The 27,234-nt window shown below is 47.2% G+C and overlaps 1 protein-coding gene and 1 long non-coding RNA gene across 4 annotated transcripts in view; one reads left to right on the plus strand and one right to left on the minus strand.

Annotated features, from left to right (window-relative positions):
• Positions 1 to 8,885, minus strand: part of LOC135899536 (uncharacterized) — a 129,713-nt gene extending 120,828 nt beyond the window's left edge. The window contains exon 1 of the long non-coding RNA XR_010563642.2: positions 8,747 to 8,885. This is a non-coding gene — a long non-coding RNA (uncharacterized lncRNA). The remainder of the gene's footprint in view (positions 1 to 8,746) is intronic.
• Positions 1 to 27,234, plus strand: part of LOC135899532 (hemicentin-1-like) — a 237,907-nt gene that overhangs the window by 195,956 nt on the left and 14,717 nt on the right. For all 3 annotated transcript variants that reach the window (XM_065428813.1, XM_070537558.1, XM_065428811.2), the window contains exons 9-10: positions 8,761 to 9,018; positions 17,369 to 17,620. In XM_065428813.1, the coding sequence (XP_065284885.1) occupies positions 8,761 to 9,018; positions 17,369 to 17,620 (510 nt within the window). The remainder of the gene's footprint in view (positions 1 to 8,760; positions 9,019 to 17,368; positions 17,621 to 27,234) is intronic.

Raw genomic sequence — 27,234 nt, forward strand, 5'->3', positions numbered from 1 at the left:
GTGGCAGGTGTTGAACTGTCTGAGCTAGAGGTTGCCGGTTCGATCGCGGACGTGGCGGCCGTGTTTCGATGTGGGCGCAACGGAAGAAAACGCACGGGTGCTTAAGTTTTCATCCATGTTAAGGAACCTGAGGTCCTCAAGGTTCTTCCGAGGAATCCCCAGCAAGGTCATCGTACCTTGCTGGTGAAGCAGCGCACTGACACGGACACAGAGAAGACAAACAGAAAAAGACGACACTCGCTGCTGTTTGTCTTCTCTGTGTCCGTGTCAGTGCGCTGCTTCACCAGCAAGGTACGATGATCACTCACCAACTAGCCCAACTTTCGACTTTACTGAACCCCAGCAAGGTGTACCTCGGAATTGTAATAAGTTTTAGGCATGTAAAAGACGAGAATTTGACTATAACCTTGGTGGCACCCGCCGCGGTAGCTCGGTGACTATGGCGTGGCGCTGTACATAGGGAGGTCGCGGAAGTCAAATCCCGATGAGTAGAGGAATGCGAAAATGATACTGTATTGTCCATTGGACGCCCGTTAATGAACCCCTAGGGGTTAAATGTTTCTCTGGAGTCCCCCACCACGGCGCTCTTCATAATCAGTTGGTGGTTAAGAGACGTAAAAGCCCAGACTTTATCTCATTTTCAACACATTTGTCCCATGGAAAGGACGAGCGTTGCAAGCTCAAATTCCCTTAATAATCTGCTGAGAATGGGATCAGAAAAACATCGACGTACATTTCGACATTAGGGGAAATCCTGCAACAGTAGCGGTTACGCATCACATTTATTGAAGAGCTAGGGTTAAGGAAAATGAATTTCAATAAATCGAAAGTGAACTAAAATCACACCTTCCTTAACGAAACACGCTGCCAGAGACACCAGTGTCGACAAAAAGAAAGAGATGAAATATTTTCACTTGACGTAGAAAAACTGTATTCAAAGAAGGCCTCGAATCTGTCCTAATTTCTGGTTAGTTGTTCTAGTATGAGCTCGTTTAAAACGAAAAGCAGTTTAACGCCCAACTACTTGATGCTGAGGCGGCACCCACAAAACCATCGGTATTTGAATACTACTCTTAACGCAACTTTCACACAAAACAGCATCGCAACTTTGTAGAGAACGCACAGGATAACTCGGAGCTGCACGAAGAGTGTTAGTGTTACTGCTTGTGCATGGTCAAGCAACACCATTCAGTAAAACCTTGATTTGGTCGGGTTGGTCCATACATAGTCAAAACATAGATTGACTAAGATGAAGCCAGGAGAGCACAAAGACACAGGTCAGTGTTGTAAGGGAGCACTTGTGTTGTGCTTTTATGCTCTCCATTTCAATCCTAGTCACGCTGTGTTCTAACCGAAAACTACAGACACTGGTGCAACCCATCCAACTACATTTTTTTTTGTAAACGAGAAGGTAGTTTGTTCAACTCTAGACAGCGCCTTCCGGAGCGCATTCAGAGCCACACGACTTTCTTTATTCTAGGCACGTGACCTGAAGTCCTAATATAGGATCTTCTTTTACAGCCACGGGTCGTATAACCTTCTGAGTAGAGCAAAATCGTTTGCTTCAGCATCCCCAGTCTTACCTCATCTGCATGCGTTTATCGCATAGAAGAGTTCATTTCGGTGCGTGCGAAGCGGTTGGGCAATACTGCATACCGAGCTTTGCCCGATCCAACGGAAAGAATTATTGACGCTGGTGAGCTGACGCAAGAGCTCGGCGGTAAACGCGAATTCGTAGAGTGGTCTGTTAGTTGGGAAATCTGGCGGGGCTACGTGCCTTCCTCTCTCTTTTCTTTTGTTTTCAGCGCACGTCGCCATACCATCCATCAGCAAATAATATGCGCATTTTATTCAGGAGAACGTGATACGTCGGGAGTGCCACACTTTTGACGCTTTCTCATGGCAGTTGCGTACCGCTAACCGTTGACGGCGCGCGCTAATTATTTGCGGTTGCACTGAAGCCTTAAATCAAGAGAAAAGTGTTGCTGCTGCGGCGCACATTGTCGACAGGGGATGATGCCATTAAAACACGTGTGCGCGTTTACTGCGAATATATTTTCTTCAATTAGAACTCTGTTAGATACTGTGAGTTTTTTTTGTGCTTTACATGAGAGTGAAGAAAGACTTTGTGAACGAACGGAGCATGTGTACCCCGTTTAAGCACCTTTTCAGTCATTCATTATTTGTATATGAAGGCAGCTAAATGGGGAGGGGGGGGGGGGCGGAGGAACAAGCAATTTTTTTTCCTTTCGACAAAAAGGAGAATCTATGAGTAAAATATTTTGAGCGTCGCAGGGTGTCCCACTCAATCCACACTAGCTTGGTGATATCATTCGCACAGCGCAGGTATTGCTGAGCGTTGTATAGCGCTATCATGTGTATACACACCCAAAATGGCGGCGTAGTGGCTTCAGCGGGGCGCTGGTAATCCTGAGGTCGTGGGATCAATTCCCGGTGACGGCGGCCGCATTTCGGTGGGCTGGAAATTCAAAAGAAAAAAAAAGAGCCCGTGTACCGTGCAGTCGGTGCACGTTAAAGAATCCTAGGTGGTCGAAATTAACCCGAAGACGATCACTACGTCGTGCCTCATAATCATGTTGTGGTTTTGGCTCGTAAAACCACAGAATTTATGTTTATATGTACGCGTAAACTTTTACAAATGTCATAATAGGTGATAAAGAAATAACATACTGTTCGAAGCGGCAACCAACAGTGCATATGGTCGTTAAAGACATTTGTGTTCATATGAGCTGCGCATGTGAAAAAAAGAAAGGAAAAATATTGTGTGATAATGCAGTTCTGAATGAATGTCGATTACCGTTTTCCTATTGGCATCGAATATTACTGTTCTTTCCACTGTGTAGTTAACGCAAAGAGAGCTAAAAATAAAGACAAGAAGGTTCACAAAAGAGTATCTCCGATTGGCTACCCTGTGCTGGGAGTAGGGAAAATAGGTACATTAAGTACGGCGATAAAAAAAAAGTACGGTAAGGACCGACTAATACTTTCGGTATGGTAACCATCACAGATACTGCCAAGAAACTATATAGTCACGTACAGTGTAAGTATCACGTACACCTACACACGGCGTCACAAAATGCGTAGTGTCACCACCTAGAATACAATGACCTAATAACCCCGAATCCGGAAATTACCCTGTGGCGAACCAAGTCACTGGACATCTCCGACTCTCGCTGCGACATCTGCCAGTAAGAAAAGATGTCGGGAATAAAAAAAAAACACGCGAAGCAAAGAGTGTTCCTCGTTTGAGCTGCGGTGGATCGCTAGAAGCGAGGTTTCCGTCGGCCGCCATAGAGTCAAACACAGTGCCGTCCCTAATTTGGCACCAGCACGTGACATAACGAATGGAACACGCGGAGGAGAAAAAAGTGGGGGCAAACAGGGAGCAGGAAGCGATAAAGGGACTCACCTCCCTCCTGCTGCCGCCACCGCTGAAGCCGTCCTTTTGCTTTCCATTTTGCTTTTATTTGGCTTCCATCGTTTGCTGTTCCTCCGCTCGCGTACTTGGCGCGCCACGGCGACAGCGCGGTTTTATGAGGCCACCGCGCACCACCGTCAGAACAGCTCGCACACAGGACGTCGCCGTTTCATTCGCTTCGCTCTTGGTTCTTTGCGAGAACCGGCCCGTATAGAAAAAGCCGGAGGCTCGTCATTTACGCGCGACACGGACTGTCAAGCAAAAAAGGCGACATCGAGAACGACAGCACCCGCCTCACCCCCCTCCCTCCCAGTTTAACCCCGCCAGTGTAGTTCCTCACTTCTTTTGTTTTTTGGGGATCGAGGATTTACTCTTAGCTTTTTTTTTTTCCTATCCCTGCTCTTTGACGTGTAGTTCGCGATAAGGGTCGCATGGCGCCCCGAAGTCGTGGGCGCCCCGCTCCATGATCGCGAGACATTTGCGGAAATGTCGCGACCGTAGTGCGGGCGGAGAGGGCCACCATCCTCCGCCTCGGTAAAACCGTGCAGCACGCCCAGATCTTGCCCTTTGAGTCAGAACGAGCGAGAGGCACTCAGTAGGAGGAATGGTCCTTGTAGCATGTAAGGAAGGGTCAGTCATTAGACAGCGACTTTGATAGCTCTCAAAGAGACAAACAAAAACAAGAAAACAGACACAAGGAACAGACAAGTCAGGTTGTAGAGTGTGTACACGGCAGTTTTTTAGCAACCTTGCTTCTCTATACGCACTCTATAGACACGGATTCCTTTTCTTTATGTACAGCATAACCGAGGACCATATTCTCAAAAACAGGGGACTATGAATGCGATGTCGCCAGTTATTTCTGCATTTTTTTCTTTTAAATAAACGTCTTCACATATATATATATATATATATATATATATATATTCAACAGCCTGGTCGTTATCCAAGTTGGCATCTCCATGCAATTTCTCAGAAAAAGCCGGCATCTCTCTAAATTAGTAGTACAAGGACATCCCTACACGAACATATTTTGTCAGCCCAAAGGGACAAAACAAATTCTTGTAAAGAATTCGAACCTCCCTGTCTTTCTGTCCATTCTTTCTTTGTAAGAAATTCAGTTGCATTCGATTTCTTTCTCTCCTTTCCCCTTTCCCGTGATAGGGTAGCCTGCACTACAATCCTTAACCTTTTTTGCTCCTTTTGCAAGGGATTTGGTTATATTCCATATGTTGTCTCAAAGTCCGTACATATTATAAATTGACTGTGGGCATTGTACAGAGTGCCTACGGACCTCGTGCACAGATGCAGATTATGTCTTTCTGTAAGCCGAATATAGAAATACTCAGTGTTTTTCGTTGTCTTCATTGGCTAGCTAACAAGTCTCTCTGGCCTATCCGATAACCGTTACGCCTTGCTTCCACCTTTGTAAATTCATCTGCTGAGTAGGTCATGCCTGCACCGGATCACACCTAACGCTGTCCGCTTTTAGTGAGAGATGTAGTATAGGAAGGAACCGCCACCCGGTTTGCCTCAACTTCACACGAAAGGACCAATACATATAGAAAGAAGGGAAGTCGTATATCGAAATGGAGGAAATAAAAGCTCGAACACGATACATTACGGCCGAGAAATGAAATGAATAAATAAAAATAGGGGGAGGGAGAGGAGCTGAAACACAGAGGTGCCACTGCTAGAATAGCGGCAATAAAAATGTCGTGTGTAGAGAAAATGTCTCGCGAAAGAGTAGTTGACAGCATCTCAAAAGACAACTGTCGGAGGTTCACGGTTGCGGGGTCGCGAGAAGAGGGCTTTGGGGGTTATAAAAGTGAAAATCGAGTTTACGCTGTTCGATCGTGAGCGAGGGCAGGCGAGCTTGTCAAGTTCCCAGCAGCGAACAAGCGCCCGACTGAGCAGTGCGCTCCCCCCTCCTTCGGATGCAGGCTGTCTGGGATCAAGTCAGAGACACGGTTGAATAAATTGCGGAAGAAAGTAAAAAAAAAAGAAAAGATACTATATTCAGCTTTACATGGTGCGTCATGAAGATTGTCGTTCCGCAATATGTTACAGCGCGGTTCTATAAAAGTAGCGTTTCTTCGTGTCGTTTCCCTTTTCTGCAAGCGACAGGGGTCAAAGCACCTTGTGAGCTCTGTGAGCTTTTGGTCGAGCCATTTAGGGAATTTGTGTCATTGTAAATTTTGGAAGTGCACTTACTTGATTGTCACCGCTGTAGCGTGGCTCGTTCTCGGTTTAAGACAGACGTGCAGAAATGCGTGACATCGTTTTTGTCCGTTTGCACTCTCTTAGCACTGACTTAGGCTTTGCCTGACCCAACGCTGAAATTTCAGCCTGAAGAAACGTTTGCACTCTTTCTTGAAACAGAAGCTTTCATTATCTGTTCTCCCGACTTTTCGAGCGTTGCGGCTGTTGTTGTGGTCTAGCACACGCGCGCCGCTAGGTTTCTTGCAACACCTCCAGATGGCGCTCGCCTCCACGCATCCCGGCCGGCGCGGCCGCGGCAGCGGTTCACAATTTGTGCGTATGGCACGTGCTGCGCTTGCTTTCTTATGCGACAAAATTGCAGGTGCTGGGCTGTCGAGGTCGCGTGCTGGGCTGTGATAGTGTAAACATTACAATCGTCCATAGCCTGAAGAGAGCGCTTGGAGCTGGTGTCTCTGCCGGTAGCCGTGAGCACGCTGCGGCGTCGCGTACGTATGTCGAACTTCCGAACGTTCCTTTCCAGCAGGCAAACGCGCAAGACCAGTCATTTTGCTGAAAAGCGATTGTTGAGGAAACGTTCTTCTGAACACTTCTGCCACGATGTGATGTGACATGTGAGGGAATGATAATGTTCAACCTTTTCAAAGATTATGAACAATGACACACAACAATGCCTCAGGCAAACACGTCCCCCTGTGTTTTCTGTGGAGTACACAGACAAACAGCAGTGGTACACGCAAGGCAAGGTTTAACATCAACTCACCACTCTGTATCGGACTAAACGCTGAAGAAATTACGCATTTGTCGCCAACACATGACCGCTAATTATCGTCAGTCAAAACAAACAACATACAAAACTTCGCGTACATCTATTCCCACAATGCGTAGGATCCGCAAATATATATATATATATATATATATATATATATATATATATATATATATATATATATATATATATATATATATATATATATATATATATATACATATATAAACAATAATCATACGCGCATTGAGCATGAAGTGCTCCAGCTGCCTACGTATCGCATACTTGCCATTACTGTAGCACTACGACGTATGACAAAACATCGGTACAAGATCAACGCTTGCAGGCAACCACTGCCACTGCGTTTATTATCCAGCCTGCCACATTAAGCATTTGTGCGAGGGGGCTTTGCGGCCATATATTTTAATAGCTTGTTTAAATGGCCTGCATAAATGTTTTGCGCTACAGCCAGAGTGACTTGCCTGGGCGCAGTTCTTGCCATGCGGGAACCTAAAGTCTGTCGAACCCGCCATGGTTGCTCAGTGGCTATGGTGTTAGGCTGCTGAGCACGAGGTCGCGGGATCGAATCCCGGCCATGGCGGCTGCATTTCGATGGGGGCGAAATGCGAAAACACCCGTGTACTTAGATTTAGGTGCACGTTAAAGAACCCCAGGTGGTCAAAATTTCCGGAGTCCCCCACTACGGCGTGCCTCATAATCAGAAAGTGGTTTTGGCACGTAAAACCCCATATATTATTATTAAAGTCTGTCGATGAATCGTTCACTACAATCAGACACATTCACCGACATCAATCCGGTACTCATATGTCACACGCCTAGGCCATAAGGCGTCACAGGTAGGGATATGTCGTGACAGCGGTGCAATCGTTATCACCCTTCGGTTGTGCTCAAAAAGCGCTGCCATTCAAGTTGGCGCAGGCTTTAATTCATGTGGCATAAAACAGGGCAGTTCACTTACCACTGTTAAGTGGATAGCTAAATAAAGCCGTATTGTTTCCGCTCCACCATTGCACTGCCCATCCATCAGACACGACAGTTATACAGACGACGCAAGAATATAAAGCAATACAAAGAGTATTCAAACGCTCGCACAACGCCGTACGCCATAGACAAGAACGAAAGAATGACGCTTGCAAACATGTTATTCGACTTGGGTGGCAATTCGGGCTCGTTGCTCATTCATACTGAATTGGGATCGCATTGAATTTCGTCACGCACCTTCCATGGTGTAAGTACAGCGGTTCCCAAAATGAAATCTTGTTTTTGAATGGAAGCACTTTATTTCTGTCGTTCATTTATCCTTGTCTTTGTGGCCATGTTACGCTGCGCAATACATACCAATAAGGATGCTTTAGCTCGTTAAGAGCGCGTGCGCAGTGGTCCTGCCGGTGCCATGATGACAGTCCTCCTCGCCACTGTCCCGCTGTACTTCCGCTTCAGGGTAACATTAAGGAGAGTGCCCAGGCCAATGCCATTGGTGATTGTTTTTGTGATGTTTAGGGGGAATATATTGGCTGTGCGTGCTGAACCCTACTCTTATGAATGGATGGATGGATAGAAAAACTTTATTGAGGCCCATTAGGTGACGCTAGTTTCCTAGCCCGAAGCGGGCCGCTCCCTCGTTGGGACCGAAAGGCCTAGATTTTCAGCCGCTTCGCGGGCCCGTTGGACCGCACATAGCTGTTTTTCTAATCTGAGGCTGCGTAGAACTACATCCCACCACTCTTCAGTGTTGTCTTTGTAGAATATTTTTACATCCACATCTCTGCCGTTTGATCTCGAGGGTAAGTAAATTTATGCTGATGCAAGCACAACACGTTCCTTACCATAGTTGCTTTTCGGCCCGCTAAGTAGTACTATAGTACTCCTTAGTACTATAGTATACTACCGATATACTTGGCGCCGGCGGTGAAGTAGTGACACTCCTCTTGAAATTGGCCTATTCCTTTACATAGCGGCGTTTACAGGAATCGCATCGCATTTCTAGCGTATCGCGTCTATGTAAACGGCGGTAATTCGCTATAGGAAAGCGAACTGCAATAATGTTACAGGGGTAAGTCGAAATCACACTGTGCACAGCACATCGCATTGAGGCAGAGTCGGAAAACGGCATGGCTACCGGCGTTCGGGCTCTTCCACTCGCATGCGGAGAGCAAATCGCCGGTAACCAGGTTCCAGCAATGCTATTGACGAAGCGTCACATGTAAACACTGTCGGCCTCTATCGTACAACCGATGGCATGATGCGCTGAGAAATGCGATGCGCTAGCGTCGCATTCACGTATAAACGTGGCTCACGTGTCGATTCGCAGACCCTCCAGAGAAGCCGCAGGTGTCCGTGGTGCAGCTCGACCTCTCCGAAGGCGACGTGCCGCCGCGCGAGGTGAGCTGCTCGGCGTCGGCGCACCCAACTGCCGAGTACCAGTGGCGGCTGGGCGCGCTCACCGTATCGCGCGGCCCTACGCTGCTGTTCAATGCCACCGCTTCGCGGGAGATGGCCGGCAACTACACCTGCGTCGTCAGCAACCGCCACGGACGAGCCATGGCCGCCACGCTGGTCACCGTCAGGCGTAAGTGGATCGCCGTACGAGCGTTTTCGCTCTGCGTAGCATGAAAAAAAAACTATAATAAAAAAAAAGAAAAAATTGACAGTGGCTTAGCTTGGCTATGCCAGGATATACGTAGCGAAACCTAAGGCATAGCATGGTTAGCCTTGGTTAATCTTGATTGCAAGTCCAGGTTATTCTGGTTGTCTAGCTATGTTGCGGCGTTTAGCGAGTCGTCCGGCGCGCTGTTCGTCTTTTTCCTGGGCGATTCGTTTCCTCTTCATCTCGTTCCGATGTCGATTCCAGGCATCCTCCTGCTTATCAGAATTGTCGCCGTTCATAGTGCCGACTCCTCAACTGTGGTTGCGGCGCACGCGAGCTCTCCTTTTCAATCCTCCGACATGTTATCAGCATGCGACGCAGGTGGCGAAGCGAGCGGAGGCGGACGCAACGACGAGGAACGCTGTGTGACGCCATGTGCCTCCTGGGAGCACGGCCACGGAGAAAGCGCAAGTTCGCAGCCAGTAAAGCTTTCGCTTTTAAATTGCCTCCTATTCGCAGACCGTGTGTGGCTCTGTTCCCTAGCGTTGTCGATTAGTGATTCACTGCTGACTCGTTAGCTCTCATGCGTTGAAAACCAGAGCTAAACTGGACGCTTTGCCTGGATTCACTCTCGCATATGAGTGATTCTTAGGAGTCGTTCAGCTCGTACGTAGGAGTGGCACTCCACTTGAGTGGTATACATCGTGACCTTCGTACACATAAAAGAATGGCAGTTTTCCTCGCGTAATATTAGGTAGTCGAGCAGCTAGCTATAAGGCTGGAAGGACACGGCACATTGAGACCACATTGTAAACTAAAGGAGCTGTCCACCACCTGCTACATCTGTTTGACTATGCCTGCGTAATGACGCGCGTACTAGTTGATAGATCCTAGAGAGGTCTCCACACTCACATGGTAATAGTCACTGGTAAAGCTAACAGGCCGAGGCAGATAAAGCCGAAGCGAGAAACACCAAGAGATGTTTCGTAGCATAGTGCGTTAAAACATGCGAGAATTCGCCCGCCGGGTTCGCGCGTGCCATTATGACCCAACAGACCTGAAACACCGGTACTCTGTTAGTAATCTTATAGATTGAAATCCCCGGAGCAGGGAGGCGGAATGTCTTTTGCAATCTAGTGGTTTTATGCGATAAAATCGTATTTCATTGAGTGCAGCAAAGAAATTTACAAGTGGATACATTGTGAGTTTTACGAATGTCAACAACCGAAGACACTTAAAATTGCTACAATAGTTGATTGCGCGTGAAACAGAAACTCCGAATCCAGTGAGCGCACTACGCCGAACAAAGCAAACAAAAGAAACGGTGTCTTAGGATTGCCAGTTTTACTCGAAGATTTTTAAACGAATAACTTCTTCTTTTGCAGTGTCAAAGACAGAGATAAAGTCTATACTGAAGAAAGGAAGAGCTTCGCGCTCTTCCTCCATCAAGTGTCCTCCCCTTTTCTTGCCCATTCTTCGCCTCCCAGTCTTTCTGACTCCCGCCACCTTTTCACTGCTGGGAACCGTCGGCGAGGTCCGCCTTTTGAGTTAAATTCTGGGCTTAATCGCCTTCTTTATCACGCGAATGCTTTTCACGGACCACTGCCTTTCCTGTCGTCTCTTCGAAACTTATCGATTCGTGCAGTGTGTGTTACCTGCTTTTTGTTTGCGTTTTTGCTTTCTTTTTCTTTGGGTCTCCTCGTTCTGCGCGGCAGCTCAGTGACGTCGGCGCCGTCCTTTAGCTGATGGCGTGATGGTAGCGCAGGAGTGCCATTGGCGAGGTTACCTCTTATTCAGTTTGCTGGTATAGCATCCCTTTGGCGGTGTATGCTTCCTTCTTTTTTTCCTAGATTTGTCCCGTGGAGCTTAATTCTTGAAATCCCTCTTGTCGGGCTTCTTGGAAATCCCTAGACCGTGAAACGAGAAACGAAAGAAAACAATGCTTTCTGGCGCTGCTGTCGTCGTTCCCTCTCCCTCTATCTCTTTTTTTTTTCTGCTCACTTCTCCACTTTCTGCTCTGCACCGTCCTGGTCAAATCCACCGCTTCCTCGTGATTTCTACGAAACAGGAGGACGCGAAGATTAGATTCCACCTACATAAAAAGTGCGTAGACGGAAATGAAGACAACACAAGCAGACAACGTTCCAAGAGGAAAACGCAGTCGTAGAAAACAAAGGGGTGACAGGAAATAGGTTTTGGAAGAAAGAAAGAAAGAAAGAAAGAAAGAAAGAAAGAAAGAAAGAAAGAAAGAAAGAAAGAAAGAAAGAAAGAAAGAAAGAAAGAAAGAAAGAAAGAAAGAAAGAAACAAAGGCGTAAGGGTGCACCAATAGTGAAGACGAACGTCATTCCGGCGTGGTCTGCCTTTTATCTGCGTTCTTACCGTTTTTGAACGAAGCGCACAGAATAGACGCAATACTATACCGCGTTTGCCACCTTTTCAGTGTCGAAAAAGAAATAATAACATAAAAGGCGCTGTTGCTTTCTTTCGAAGGGAAGACAGGGCCGGCACATGGCGCTGTTTTCTTAGGAGTCGCGACGCGAGAATAGAATAGCGAAAATGTGGCGCCAAAGAAACGTAGGGACGGAAGCAAAAAAAAGGGGAGTACATATAGCGATGGGAGTCGGTGCGTGCTTGAGAGGAAAGGGAGCAGAAAGAAAGCGGGCAGAAAAGGGGTCGACGGGATTGCCGGCGCGCGAGTAACGTCGTCTTCGGGGTTGCGCTGCTGGCGGCGCAGAAGGTGGCAGCCGCGGTGGCGGCGGCTTGAAATGGGCCCCCGGCATTTGTGGTCAGCCGAGCAATAACGCAGCGTCGGGATCCACGCTGGCCGCGGCTGCAGCGCTTCACCCCGAGTTTTGAAACAGGTCTCGCAGCGCTCGGAAGCTGACTTGCAACCGGAGGGCTCCGAAGCACGTATGCGGGCAACGGGTTATGAGTTTCTTCATTTTTCTTCGCCCCTTTTTGTGCTATTTTCGAGGTTATTCGGCGAGGGACTCTTTCAAAACCGGCGGAATCCACGCACCTCTTACGTTTTCCTTGCTTCTGCTCTGCTATATAGTACAATATGTTCGTATCCGTGCCGCCATTTGTGTATATCTGTGTTTCTGCTCTCTACACAAGCAAGCAGCTCTGCACACCCAAACCACGTACGTTTCTTTGGCCGGCGCTCATTTGATTCTTCTTTACTTCATGACAGCGCGCGGCAGTGGTTGCTGGTTTGGAAAGCCACGCTGTATCTTACAGTTCGGCCGCAATGGCTTGCGCCCGACGATTGCTGTTTGCCGTGGGAAGCCGAGTGTTGCCTTTGGCTGCTTTTGTGTCCGGTGGTAACCTTCGGTACGCAACAAAACAAGAAATAAACGTGTGGCATATTGCACGGGCGATGCGCTTTTGCAGGCAGCAGTGAAAAAAAAAAACGAACGAGAATAAACCGAATGAAAGAGCGAAGACACACTTAGAAAACAAAGAGGGCGCCTACCGTGCAGCAATACTTTGCGGGGAAAGAGAAACGCATATTTCTTCGGCTTCTGGAGGGCGCGTGCAGCGGCGCAACCTGTCTCCACAAAAGCTGGGAATACGTCAACGTTGTGTTTCTTTCAGTTACGAGTTTTGCCATTTCGGTTCTCTGCACGCTCATGTTTTCTTTTTTTTTTTTCACTACGGCGTGGCCTTTTGCTCTTCCGCCAGCCCGCGATCGCTGGAAGTGGAATTCGAGCTGGCAGGCCACGCAAGAAGTTGGCTTTCGCAAAATGGCTTTCGCTTCAACCCCCCCCCCCCTCCCCCCCCCCCCGCCACCTCTGCAGCTTGTAATTTTTGGAGCTCCGCGTCGCGTTTTGTGGCTCACGCATTTTTTTCCGTTTCGTTAAAAAGGTAAGAAACGAAAAGGTGGTTGTTGATGTGCACGGTTGCGGTTCTTTTTCCTGCGTCGACGAAGGATACGTCGTGGCAAGTTGCTCATTTCGTGCGCTATTTTTTCTTCTCTCTCTCTCTCTTTCCTCCGAAAGGTGCATGCGTTTCATCCTAGACATTTGTGTGCTTCTTTTAGGACCTGCGCGCCACCGTGGCGGCGGTTGTATTGGTTGGCCACGTTTCCAACGATGAAGATTAGAAATCGCCGCCCGAATGCATAGCCGTGCGGCAGACGTCTGGAATACGGAGCGCTGGCAAATATGATTGCCAGCCTGAATTTCATCGCTTCGGCAGTGGTTTTTCATGTGGGATATACTTTATCCATTTGATAACCGCGCGAAGGTGGCGCCGGTTGAAAGAAGTATTCAAGATTCTAAAAATTCAAAAAGAAAAACTACGAAGAGGACTGTTTTGATTTTTTGATCATCTGCATAAGATGCTAGATACTAGGTGCTTGAATATTAGATATACGTGCGTTGGGGGCTGTCAGTCAAATGAAAAGAAGGAAAGCTCATGGATTTTGTAGCAAAACTGCAATTTCCTTTCTTTCTTGCGTGATGCTCCTTCAATTTCACGAGTTGAGGGCAAGTAATCCAGTCATTTCAACTAAGCGTGCCTTGCTACGTTTATAAAGCGTATTAGACAGTAGTCAAATATTCTTCAAACGGCACTGACCAAACCGGGCACTTTCTGAAGCTTTTCGAAGTGAACTGTCTTGTTTACAGCCCGTTAGCTGAAAGGAAAATAAATATTATATAAGTATTTTACAATAACAGATCATTAAAAATTTCGGCGAAAAAAAAAAGGTCGTGTACACAGTCTGGAGGTTTGTATGCTGGTAGGAGCGCTACTGTTCGTGTGCATCTAAGAGCTCGAAATTTCTCTCGCCTTTTTTATATTTTTATTTTCGTCTGTCCCAAGCGAACCACGCTCCATGAAGTCACGCCCCTGTCCCCAATATTAATGGCGCAGCGGCAATGACGTCTAGAGCATTTCGGAAGGTGAAGCCACGAGCGGTGTCAAGTTCATCGATTTCTTCCTTTTTTTTTTACAAGTTCCCCCTTGCCATCGCCCTCCTTCACACGGAGGCTTATCGCTGCGGTTTCGAGCACCGTCTCCGACCTGCTTGGCTTCACTAATGGTTCGGTAATGAGCCCCAACGTCCGCCCTCGTTACAGGTGCATCACTGCAGCGCCCAGCTAAATCTCCCACTTGATGCTGAGCTTTCTTTTGCCATGTATCGGAAATTTCCAAGCGTGTGAGTTCAGAGCAAGGGTGCCCATCCCGCCTCACCGGCCTCTCCGGTTTAAAAAGAAAAGGAAGAAAGGAAAGCGCCTTAATCTTGTCGGGAGTAGAGAGAAGCATATTATAGTGCGGGCAGAATTTAATTTGCGCGATGGGCGTTATAAAGGAATATTATGCGGCTTTTGGACTTTCCATGGCCTCTGTCTGAAACGGTGGGAAGCGGGAAAAAAAGTAACCGCTTTAATAATTAATTAAGCAGGAGGCACGGCATGTTGAGTGCTGACAATGCGGTGCTCATGCCTACTTTGGCATAGGATACGCTCGAATGGGGAGAGATAAGGCACGGAGGCATAAAAAAAAACACGTTATCGTCCAAAGCTTCCCAGAATTCTGTGGCAAACACACAACAATAGAGCTAGTGCTTTCCGTATTGATGATTTGAGCATTTTTTTTCATTTGAACTTTTAAAATCTTTCATTTGGTTTCATTCCCTGCTTTGCATCACTTAGTTCAAGGCGCGAACGATTCGGTTGCTAATGTCCAGGAAAAATAAAAATTAGGTAGGCGAATATCCGGTATTGAACAAAAAGTACGCGAACGCGGAAGCGGTCCAGTTGGTCCCGATATTAAGGAGTGCGTATGAACTCTCGCGTACCACAATAATGGAGCACCACGATTTGGTTGTGTGCCGGCGGTGATGCAATTTTGGCTGCAGCTTCTGACAGAAAGATGACACCATCCCATGAACCTCTTATACAACTTCTTATACAATGACAATAATGAAATGACTTGAAACGATATGCTTTCAGCTAAAAAAACTACGAAAAAAATAGTAGGTGGTGATAGAGAGCTCCATGGACGAAGGTTGAAACCAATGTAATAAAATGCCGTTCAATAGCCACATTCCAAGGTTCATCGTTGAAAGCCGTATACGTGAAACAAAATGCTGAGTGATTTGCTTGTTACGCTTTTCAGGAGGTGCTCATCTACCTCGTTATGCCTGCAGTGCTCATACTTATAAAAAACGCGATGTTCTATTTCTTGTTCGTGTCATTTCTTCGCCATCACCCATGTCTCACCGAGTAAGCGTGTTCTGGTCAGATCACCGAAAAAACAAGGAGGATAACTGGGCTGAGTCAGTTATTATGGAGAAGACGTTCTGACTGCGTGTACTGCTATGGGTGTTTCCTTTTCACTACGGAATAGTTAGGGTGTGTACCTTTAGCTAGAGATTTCAGAGTCTTCAAGGCTGGCAAAATACTGTGCTACAGTGACGAAAGAGGTCTACAACCTCTTTCGTACAGAGCCCTCAGTTTTCGTATGCTTCCATGTGCCGTACACCTCTGATCACCATTGTTCCCGTGACAAACAGCATATGTCGCATTAGTTCTCGTGACAGCGCCGCGGGGACCTATCACACTGTTCGTTCTCATGATTTGGCTTTATGAGCTTCGGGATAGCTTGTGAATGGTGTACAGCATACAAATTGCAAGACCTTAGCGCAGTCTTATCTGACTTAATATATGCGTACGTGGACTGAACTAATGCACAGAACTTTGCGACTCATGTACTGTTGGACTGTATATTTTTTATTCATCCAGTGTTCTACTGAGTGCCATTTTTCGTGTCGCTATTCTCCCTTTTTACGCAAATTTGTTTCCTTTGCCAAGTGACAAGAAGTAGCCGGTGCCACCATAAAGGCGCCAACCTCTCCTAATATTCATTTCAATATTAATAATAATCCTCGGCGGCACAACACTGCAGCTTTGCTTCGCCGCAGTACAACAAAACAGTCACTGTGCCATCGCCGTGACACTATCCTCGGGACCATCGTCGTCGCAATGGTTGTCACACATACTCTCGCATACCACGCACGATAGCTCGCCTTACACAAAAAATCCCTCTGTGCGAACCTCGAACGATACTGGATAGGCTGGAAAAGAGGCCTTTACAGAACCTCGATTCCTACAGTGCATAGGCTCGTTATTTTTTTTTTTTACCGAATCTTGCTTTATCTCGCCAATCACGGTTTCGAGTCCATCTGTCCGTATCTCTCACGATACGTTCTTTATATCAGTATATTGGCGACACTTTTTATGACCATTGCATGGTGACTGACAAATTAGTGCTGGTTAGCACACCTCTGTTCTGAGTAATCAAACAGCATATCATGGCATGAAACCTGAACATATAATGTAGTCTCATATGGATCTATAAAACACTCAGACATCCTAATGGATAGCGCATAATATTAAATGGCTTAACACATGTATTTTTTTTAATATTTGGCGCTCGTATTGCACGAAATGTTGATCAACAATGTATAGTGAGTGAGCGCACCAATGTTCTGCATTTTCAAACAGTAAACTACTACATAAAACCTGTAAGCATATTGTAGGCACATAGGTATATATACAAATCACAACCCTCCTAATGAAAATGGGCATGATTTTAAACGGCTATATTATTTTCGTAGGTTTCTTATACTATATAGCCTCCTCCATACTTGGCTTATCAGATATGTGCGACTGGGTATGTGCCACTGTGACAAAAGCGGACATAGAAGCCTTAAATGTGCTTACATAAGTTTTGGACGTCTGTCTGCTTGCGTATTTTCTTACCATTCTCCCCTTGGCAAACATCAGCCGTCACCTTCGCCCTCGTGACAATTCCTGCGACGACGTCTCGCTTTGTGCATCCGCATAAACTGCTGATTGTATTTCGAACATGAAGATCATTAATGGTGTAGTGCATAAACATAAACATTGCGCGACGTTACAGTACGAGAGTGGTGCATTATCATAAATATTGGCAAATGAGCGCTTTATTTCGGATTGAAATAAATAAGATTCTAGACATCGAATTAAGTTATATAAAACTTATTAACGCAATTCAAGAACGTGTTGCTTAACGTAGATCCCGACAGGTGCGTGGGATAAGCAAAACTTGTATGTAGCATGTGTCTCTTTGCATATAATACAGTCAAAGCTTTCCAAGAGACGTAGTAGTGATTTGGGAGAGGGGTACAGTTCAGGTAGTAATGGCTAAACGTTTTTCAATGCCTCTCCACCTGATGTCGATTTCAACAGGCGCGTTGCATCTGACCGTGCTCGTGCAGATGGTACATCACGGTGATTGATGTGCAACCGCTCAGCGCTCCGTTTTCCGTGCCCCTCGCAGATCGCCCGCAATGTGGCGTGGTGAAGGAGCACGACTCGTCAGGCAACGTCGTGCTCCGCTGCGAGGCCCAAGCCGTGCCGCCTGTGGTGGCGTTCATCTGGCTGCGGAACAACCACACCGTGCAGGAGGACCGCGGTCCGCGCAGCATCCTCGTCGTGCCCGACCGGACCTCGTTCGGCGCCTACTCGTGCGTGGCGAGCAACGCGGTCGGACACTCCGAACCCTGCCAGCTCAAGCTCACCAAGCTGCCCAGTAAGTGTGGCCGAGACGCGTGTGCATCTTCGGGATCTTCAGGCGTTCGGAGACAGGCGACAAATGAAAGAAAATCAGTGGTCTGAACGAGATGGACGCTCTCCCTGGTATCCTACGAAATTACTGAAGTACTATAGTTCCAAACAGATGACACAAGAAGAAGAGACACGGACGTGTCCGTGTCTCTTCTTCTTGTGTCGTCTGTTTGGCGTTATAGTACTAGCCCAACAAAAAGTTCTGCTGGAATCCTACGAAATGGTCGGTTATACGTAAAACTAGGAAGAAGAAACTCAGTGCGGTTCTTTTTCAGTCTTTAGTTTAACTCGAGCCTTAAATATGTTAGGCTTACGCATTAATCGAGGTACAATTAATCTATACTACGCGTACCGCACTAAGCAATGAAAACCAATTGCCCACGTTGTCCGTTTGTTGTATGCTTTTACATCACACGCGGTCGCAATTACATCAGTATGGAGAAATACGACGCGTATAATGTAACGTTTTGCCAAAAGAAATAATGGAGAGTATTTTTACACTCGTGTGTTACAATACAGTGTGATCATCCACTTTCAGTCGCTCCTTTTCTTTTTTAGGGAATAGTTCCTCGCTTGAGGTATAATTTCTTTCCCCATACAGTATTAACCAAGTGAAATGTTTCGATACGGCCTGATGTGGTCGCAGAGGTCTGCCGACTTGAGGTTTCACAGGAAAATTTTTCGCTTACTGTGCCAGCGACGCGCATGGGCGTTGTCTAAAGGGCTTAGTTTTCGTTAAAACCGTTATTCCTACTTACGGCTTGTAAGCCCTGGATTCCCGGTGCTACTAAGGTGCTTCGAGCTGGCGGTGTCTGCAGCTTAGTAAAAAAGCACGCGTAGAGCCTTAGCCTAGCGACTGTAGTATGACGATGACGTTCCGGTCTTGATTTGGCAATTCATAAACTTTCTGCACTTCTTCACTTGCACGTGCACCTGTCGCACTCTCCCTCCCCTCCCTCTCTTTCTTTTCGCCCCCACATCTCGCATCCGCCAGTGCAGGATAGCGAGCCGGACGTGCGCCTGATCGTGATCCTCGCCTTTTCTCTCTTCTGTTTATCTCTTGATATTGCGATAATGGATAGAGTTGGGTAATCTAAAGTGATGGCTGAGATGTGACGCAGGTTGCGGTGGAGGGCTCGTGCGAAGTTTTGAGAGCCTTTGGGTCTTTTTGTGGGGTGAAGAGTCACTAAAAAATATGGAATCAGGTCCTAATAACAGCTTTGGCAGAATGTTCGTAATACAAGGATTAAAAAAAGCATATGTAACATCCTAGGAAAGAGTAACACAAGCAACTCATCTCTGAAAGATCTATTAAAATGTAAGCATAAATATTCCATAAAGAAAAAAAAATATTTTATGAATTTCGCGACTATTTGAGAGCTACACTCAACGAATACTCTTAATGTTAGTGTAACTAATTATATTTAATTATTCAAGCAATAAAAAATTAGGTGATTTTTCCAAGTTTCTTTCACGCATTGCCAGTTTTTATTCTATTTTCAATACGAATTGAATAAAAAAAATATCCACATTTTGCAAGCAATGTCGTTATTGCTGGAGAAATAATTTCTTAAGTGTGAGCGCGGCTGACATGGCATAACTTATTTGCAGCATTTACGTAACCTGCTTTTCTTGAAGTTGGCTTTGGTATAAAGAAGGTTCGGCAACGTTGCTCAACTTGCAATTTTATTCAAATATCAATACATATCATTACAAATACGATATAAAGAAGCTACAGCAAATGTGTTTTTTCAATGTCTCAGCTTGCTTGCACAGTAAAGAGAATACAATACATGATACCTTGCATGTGAAAAAAGAACGCCATAATAATGAAAATAAGTAAAGGATGATAATATCCTCCCGCGTGACCTCTATATAAAATTGTGGAAGGACAAAGTAAAAGAAAAAAAAAGAAGCTTGCAGCAGGAGCGTTACACAAAGCGCCTGCTTTTAAGCCTCTTTATAAAAACGGCAACAAAAGGAGCGTAAAATTAGAAAAGTTTATAAAATTTAAAGAGCACAAAAAAATATCTCAATAGTAGACAGCAAGGATATTGCCTAAGCAGCGTTTACACCTAAAGGTCACTTTGGTTGACAAAAGAAAATGTGAAAGAAAAAGAAAATTGCATAAGACAGCTGACAGTGAGTTTCACACGTTCTGTTGGCGAAGCACAGACAAACGCAAGCAAACACGTGCGCACGAAGAAACACGCGTACCCACGCTTTTCTTCGAAAACCCGCGCGCACTGTCAGAAGCTAGGCTTCTCGATCTTCATCAAGGAAAGATGCACTCGGGATTGACGGGTCACTATGCTAACGAGGGGCAGAGGAAAGAGGCCGAAGGCTGTAGCAGGCACCGTTACGAAAATAAAATACAGGAAGATTTCCCCTACAAAGATGGGTCCCTGATCTCACTGTCCTTAGCTGTTCGTGTCCGGTACACGAACGGGGACGGTACACGGAGCGGCGGCGCTAACGACCGCGCAAGTGCCGTTGGGATAAGCTGTCCGGCGTCCTTAGTTTGTAGTTGCCTTAGCACAAGTCAATGTAATCACCGCCGAGGAGGCCCAAGGCAATCTGGATGGCCGCTTATCGACGACTCTGTATAATCCCCCCCCCCCTCCCCTCGCCACCACCTCGTTCGTAAGAAAGAGAAGAAGAACGCTTCGTGTGCCTCATTAGACGTCCCTCGGAGAGATAGGGAACCCACCCTATGCGCCTTTCTTGCGCACTTTCTCCGTTCGGATAGGCGACCCTCAATCGCTCGCGCCGCCCGATAAGAAGTGCGAGGCGGCAGCTGCTTCGCTACCGCCCTGCCCCCCTCGCTTCCTTGCGAAGACGCGCTCGCACCGCTGAGCAACCATACATCGACGTGTATGCGCGCAAAGAAGTTCAGGGTTCATACGCAAACGACTACGCGTCCTTGGGGAGTTGGGAATCCCGAAACTCGGCGGGGGATATGCCTAGATAAATTTGTGCGCAAATGACACCTCCTGCAGAACGCGCTGATTATATATGAAGGGAACGAACTGAAGCAGCGAGAACTCCTTGGAATTTACTTTTTGGCCGTCGTATAGTGAAGGCGTATAGTGAAAGCGCAATCGCCATCTTCCGCTCTGCTGCCACGTGCGGCACCCGCGCTTCCAACTCGCTTTCTTCAGCCCCGCCTGATAAGCTCTGAGAACGGCGGCGGTCTTGCTGTCTGTGTCGAGCCTCTGAAGCTTTGAATTACAAGGAGCATTTTTTTTTCTAACAGCAGTCGCTCATCAACGTGACTCTTCATACATGATGAGCGTGTCAAGGCGAAACGGTATCGTTTCCTTAAAGCACACTTTCTTGCTATGAAGAATTGATGAGGAGAAGGTATTTCATATATAACACCGATTCGTGGAATGCATCACTTCTTGAATATCTTGCCTATTCGTATCTACTTAGAAAGCGATGTTTGGTATTGCGTACAATGTCTTTTCATGTCTACTTTGCTTTCTACATTAGGATAAATTGGAAACCAGTGTACCCAATTTTGATGGTATTGTATGGAGGTGTGAAATGCAGAAATGAATGAATCGATTGATTGATTGATTGATTTTATGAACGCGAAGTGGCGCAGCAATTATGGAAGACATCATAGCGAAGTGGGTTAGTTGAATTTCGGAGCCCCGCGGTTACATAACATGAACCTGAACCTCGGTAAATGAGCTTCTTTTTCTGCAGCCCCCCTCCCCCCCCCCCCCCCTTTATCTGGGCCGTTACGGTCAGTAAAAGAACCAGAGACATCGTGTTCAGCGGCAGAATGGTGCAGTCACTGAGCCACCACTGCTGGTGAAAAGCAGACATCGATGAATCCTACAGTATCCAAAGGCAGCAGCAGTCATTTCCGGCATTCTCATTTAAATTATTGCATACTAGGCGGGCCGCAAGGCAGAGCTCTCAAGGATTCATTACAAAGTTCCTCCGTCTCTCCTTTCGAGCATAACAACAGGGTTTTAAAGCAAGGAAGCTGTCCGCAATGAAAGCAAGACTGATTTATTATTTCATTTGTTTATTTGGCTCATTCAGCATTTCCCCGTTCACACTGACAGCTTCTGCTTTTCGCCGGATGACGTTGAACGTGAGATATGCAAATATGATTTACTTTTTTTTTTGGAAAGCAACTGTGTTTTATGATATCGTATAGTCAAGAGATAAGAGGAATAACATCGAACTGGCGCTCTCATTTTGTTATTGAAAACTGCTGCACCTTGAAGATTATCAGGTGCATTATTAACTCTGCAACACAACTGCTGCACCTTGAAGATTATCAGGTGCATTATTAACTCTGCAACACAAGAAGAAGACGAAGAAGTGGCTCTTGTGTGGAACCCCGTTTTCTACTGCTCTCATTTTGCGAGTATTTTTGCGTATTTTCGGGAGGCGCCGCTTCCGAGACCTTCGGCGATGGAAGCGGAGTCAGCTAGACGTCCGGAGGAGACCGACGGCACAGCGTCGAGCGCTCCGAGGAAGCGCAATCACCTGATGAGCGACACGGGCAGCGAGGACACCTTGCTGTACTACTCTGCTTCAGAAGAAGATCTGTCGGATGACGGCGACTACTTGACCGTTGTGAGGAGAAAAGGAAAGAGGAGAATCGTCACTGCCTCCTCGTCTTCAGCAAGGACGACGGCGGTAGCAAAGGCCCATGACGCGGCTCATACCATCCTCTTCTTACCCGAGACGCCGACCGACAACCTGAATCGGCTAAACAGGCAAGCCGTATCTGTAACACTAGAGGCTCTTGTTCCAAATGAGATCACGGATATGAGAATTAACACCCGTAAGAACATTCTCGCGGTTGACGTAAAGAACAGAGCAGCATTGGATATCTTGAATACAGTGAAAATGCTGGGGAAGATAAATGTTCGCACCATAATACCACAGGACAGCAATACTATATCAGGTGTGATTTATGATGTCGACGAGTCAATCGACGACAACGATCTGCCTATTTTGGTCAAGCCCGCCACAGCAGATGTGCCTATTATTGAAATCCGTCGCCTAGGAGATTCACGCTGTGTGAGGATAACTTTCAAGGGAGGTAGCTTGCCGTCCCACGTGAAAGTTGGATTTTTTCGTCATCAAGTGCGACCGTTCGTTCCAAGACCACTTCAATGTCGCAATTGTTTGAAGATCGGGCATGTCAGCGGCATATGCAAAAATGCGACCGTGTGCGCAAGATGCTCTGAGCAGCACAGCGCAGATGCTTGCCGTGCGACTCACTTCAAATGTGCCAATTGCTCTGGTCCCCATGAAGCGTCGTCGAAAGACTGCCCGAGACACAAGACAGAGCGGAAAGTCCTAAAACAAATGGTGAGAGACAACTCAACTCACAGAGAGGCCGCCGCCAAAGTACGACGGCGTAGTGTCCACCGTCGCCGTAGACGATCTTCGTCTAGAAATACTGATACCGTCGCAAGACAGACGATACTTCCTGAGGCTGGTGCTCCCAAGGCGCTCACCCACACTACCAACACGGTGTCTGATGACGCAGTGAATACCTCTACTGCAAACGACTGGCCTGCACTTCCGACATTAAGTCCTCCAGCCCAGCAAAGGTCGACGGTGGACTACCGACGAACCAATGAGGGCTCCGATCACGTGCGCAGTCAAGACAAACAAGTTATCGCCTTAATAAAATCTCTAATGAAAGTCATTCGCGTGTTGATAAACGACATGCAGACGCCATCTGCTCGAGGTGCACTACAAGTGCTGGACGGCCTGGATCCGGTTCTTGCGAGCCTCGAGTAGCAAGCACAATGGCTCTACCGCGTCAGCCGTTCTTCAGACAAGTCAAGGAAGCATCTATTATGCAATGGAATGCCCGCGGCCTGAAATCTTGGAGTGATTTTCGCCATTACGTTTTCACCAATCGATTCCCCATCGTTGTCATCTGTGAACCGAAGCTACAGAAACCCGTCCGGATCTCAGGCTACGAACCTCATGTGTCATCGACTTGTACTGACATTAGCAAAGTGACCATCTACATACGGTGTGACCTGACTTATGTTGTTCATCCAGTGCGGCCACATGACACTAATCAGTATGTGTGTTTGACCGTGAAAAAACAAAAAACTTGCGTTTACTTTAGTGGGCGCTTACCTTTCTCCATCAAGTCGTTTCGATAGGCAGAGACTGAGTGACATTATAGATACGACACCTGGTCCATGGATTGTTGTTGGGGACTTCAACGCGCATCATTCACTTTGGGGAAGCAACAAGATCAATTCCAAAGGAAGAAACCTCGTGTCCTTTGCTTGCGACCATGAACTTTGTTGTCTAAATGATGGCAGTCCCACGTTTCTGCGCGGACAGACATACAGTAGTTGTTTAGACTTAGCGTTTGTTTCGCGGCGCCTCACTCGCTGCGTCCATTGGTTCGCAGATATAGAAACGCACGGCAGCGACCACATTCCTACCTACCTGAAGATAAAAGGCCTCACCAAATCCGTTCCATCAAATTTTATACGAACAATAGATTGGCCCGTGTTTAAATCACTTATGGAAGACGCATGCCACGAAGGCATTTCATCCACACTAGAATTTGAGATCGCCAAGGCTATGCAGGATGCCATGCGCTCATATCGGCCATTAGAGAAATACACAGATTTTGATTCGGAAATACAGAGCCTCCGTGCAATCCGCCGGCGAGCGGAGCGACGGTACAGGCGGACTAAATCATTATACGACCTTAGAGAGGCCAGACGCATTCAAAAGAAAATTCGGCGTCGCCTTGCTGCACTGCAAAATCAACGCTGGAAATCGTTTTGTGAGTCTCTCGACCCGCGTAAACCTCTGTCGGTTGTCTGGAGAACAATCCGTGGACTTCGCAGTGCTCCTCAACAGCGTCGTCCATTTAAGTCTTTAGCCCTACATCAAGGACGCCGAGAAGTCGAGGTAGCCGAAGATTACTGCGCAAGGATCGCGGGTCCGGCGCTCACGCACTCACCTTGCGCACCTATTCCCATAGTGCCCCCTTGCTCCCGAGATCCTCGTATGGATGCTGCTTTCTCCATCGAAGAACTGGAGGCCGCACTTGCTGGGTGCCGGCGATCTTCGTCACCAGGACACGACGGCATCACATACTCTGCACTTGCAAACCTTGGTCAGGAGGCCAGAGATGCCCTTCTTGGCCTATACAACTCATCATGGCGTGACGGCCTGGTCCCTACAACGTGGAAATCCAGTCGGCTTGTTCCTCTCCTCAAGGCTGGCAAATCCCCGTTGGAATTGTCATCTTACCGTCCAATAGCACTGGCCAGCTGTGTCGGCAAGGTAATGGAGAGAATGATCCTTACACGGTTAGAATGGTACCTGGAATTTTACAACGTCTATCCAGAGGTAATGGCTGGTTTTCGACGTGGCCGCTCGTCAATAGATAGCGTTATCGACCTGGTAACATACGTACAACACCAGAAACACCTGAAACGCATCACTGCGGCCTTATTCCTTGATGTTAAAGGTGCGTACGACAATGTAGATCATCATGCAATTCTGGACGCCTTAGAAGCTGTAGGGATTGGTGGACGCACCTTTTGCTGGATATGCAACTATCTGAATGGAAGATCTTTCTTTATTTTGACTGAAGATGGACCAACGCCATCTAGCTATACCAGTCGTGGTGTACCGCAAGGCGGAGTACTCAGCCCTACCCTTTTCAACCTGGTGCTCGTTGGTCTCGCTGATTCGTTACCGCGAACCGTACAACTCTCCGTATATGCAGACGACATTTGCATATGGGCTTCAGGCGTGACATGTGTACAAGTTCGCGCACGACTTCAGAAAGCCTCAACAGTTGTCAAGATACCTAAGAAGACAAGGCCTGGAGCTTTCCGCTGAGAAATGTGCACTGGTTGCTTTTACTCGCAAATCGATGGCCCCGTATGCTTTGCGGATTAATGACCAAATTATACAATATAGACGAACGCACCGCTTTCTTGGCGTCATCATTGATAGAGACTTGTCTTGGAGCCCTCACATCTCGTACATGGCAAAGCGTTTGGCCGCCATTGTGGACCTTCTTGCGTTTCTCGGCGGCAAGTCCTGGGGCGCAACAGTACCATCAATGTTGCAACTATATAAAGCACTGTTTTTGGGCTTCCTGCGGTACAGCTTACCTGTAATAGGAAATACTTGCACCACGAATATTCGCAAACTACAGAGCGTGCAAGCCCAAGCACTCAGGACTTGTCTCGGTCTTCCCAAAACTACGTCATCGATTGCGACAGTGGCCATAGCCAGAGACGCTCCTTTGACAGTATACATTGATACACATGTCCTGAGAGCGCACATCCGACACCTGACTCGGATTCCCTCACACCATCTTGCTTGCTTGCCAGCAAAGAGGCCACTTTCAACCTTTGCTAAAACTATTCAAAGACATCAATCGTACTTGCCATCAGGATTTACGCCCGCTGCACGATTGTCAGATCCATTGTGGTGTCTGCACCGGCCGCAAGTTGAACTGACAATTCCAGGAATCAGAAAGAAAGCTGGAGCGCCATTGCAAGCTTTGAAACAAGCAACTTTGGAGCACATTCACAACGTGCACAGATTCCGCCAACATGTATACACGGACGGTTCAGTAAAACTCAACAGCTCTGCTGCTGCAGTCATATTCCCAGCACAATCTGAGGAAATCAAATTAAGAACTTCATGTGTGACCACATCGACGGGTGCAGAACTCGCGGCGCTCCGTGCTGCACTTGATTTCATTAAGCAGAAGCCACCGCAACAATGGACAGTCTTTAGTGACTCCAAGGCAGCCCTTCAGTGCATACGAAGCCCAATGCGCCACGGACCCAATGAACAACTGGCCTCAGAAATTCGGCACATATATCACCAAAGCTATGACAAGGGACACAACATAATCTTTCAGTGGCTTCCAGGACATTGTAACATCAGCGGGAATGACCACGCCGACGAAGCCGCCCGTTCTGCACATGAAAGTGGTCAACGAGTCTTCATTCCGCTTTCGCGAACAGACGCTGCGGCTCAGCTGCGATTGATGACCCGTGAGTGTACTTTGCCCCTGTGGGACTCGAATGTTTTCACAATGTGTCGGTTGCGTTCGTTGTCTCCGGACATACGGATGCACCTCCCGCCTGGATTACCCCGACGTGACCAGACTATGCTCTACCGTCTGTGGCTAGGCGTTGCCTTTACAAACGCCTATGCTTTCCTCATAGGAATGGCCAACAGCCCCACGTGCGACACATGTAACATCGACGAGACGCTCGCACACATTATCTGTGTCTGCCCGCGATACAGTGCTGAGAGACAAGTGATGTGCAGAGTGCTGGACCAGTTGGACAATCGTCCAATTTCAGAACTAAAAGCTTTAGGCCAATGCTCCGAAAGAACATCCGCGTTGAAGGCCCTACTCGCGCTAGTAAGGTTCTTGCGGTCCACGGGGCTTCACGACAGACTCTAAGAATGCCGCCCCCTACCGCTCTGTAGTGTACGCGCTTTGTTCGTGCTTGTCTCCCTTTCTTTCTATCTCCCCCTTCTACTCTGTTTCTCTTTTTATCCCTCTTAACCCTTCCC

Source organism: Dermacentor albipictus, chromosome 4 (assembly GCF_038994185.2).
Source record: "Dermacentor albipictus isolate Rhodes 1998 colony chromosome 4, USDA_Dalb.pri_finalv2, whole genome shotgun sequence".
In the NCBI taxonomy this organism is placed as follows: Eukaryota; Metazoa; Arthropoda; class Arachnida; order Ixodida; family Ixodidae; genus Dermacentor; species Dermacentor albipictus.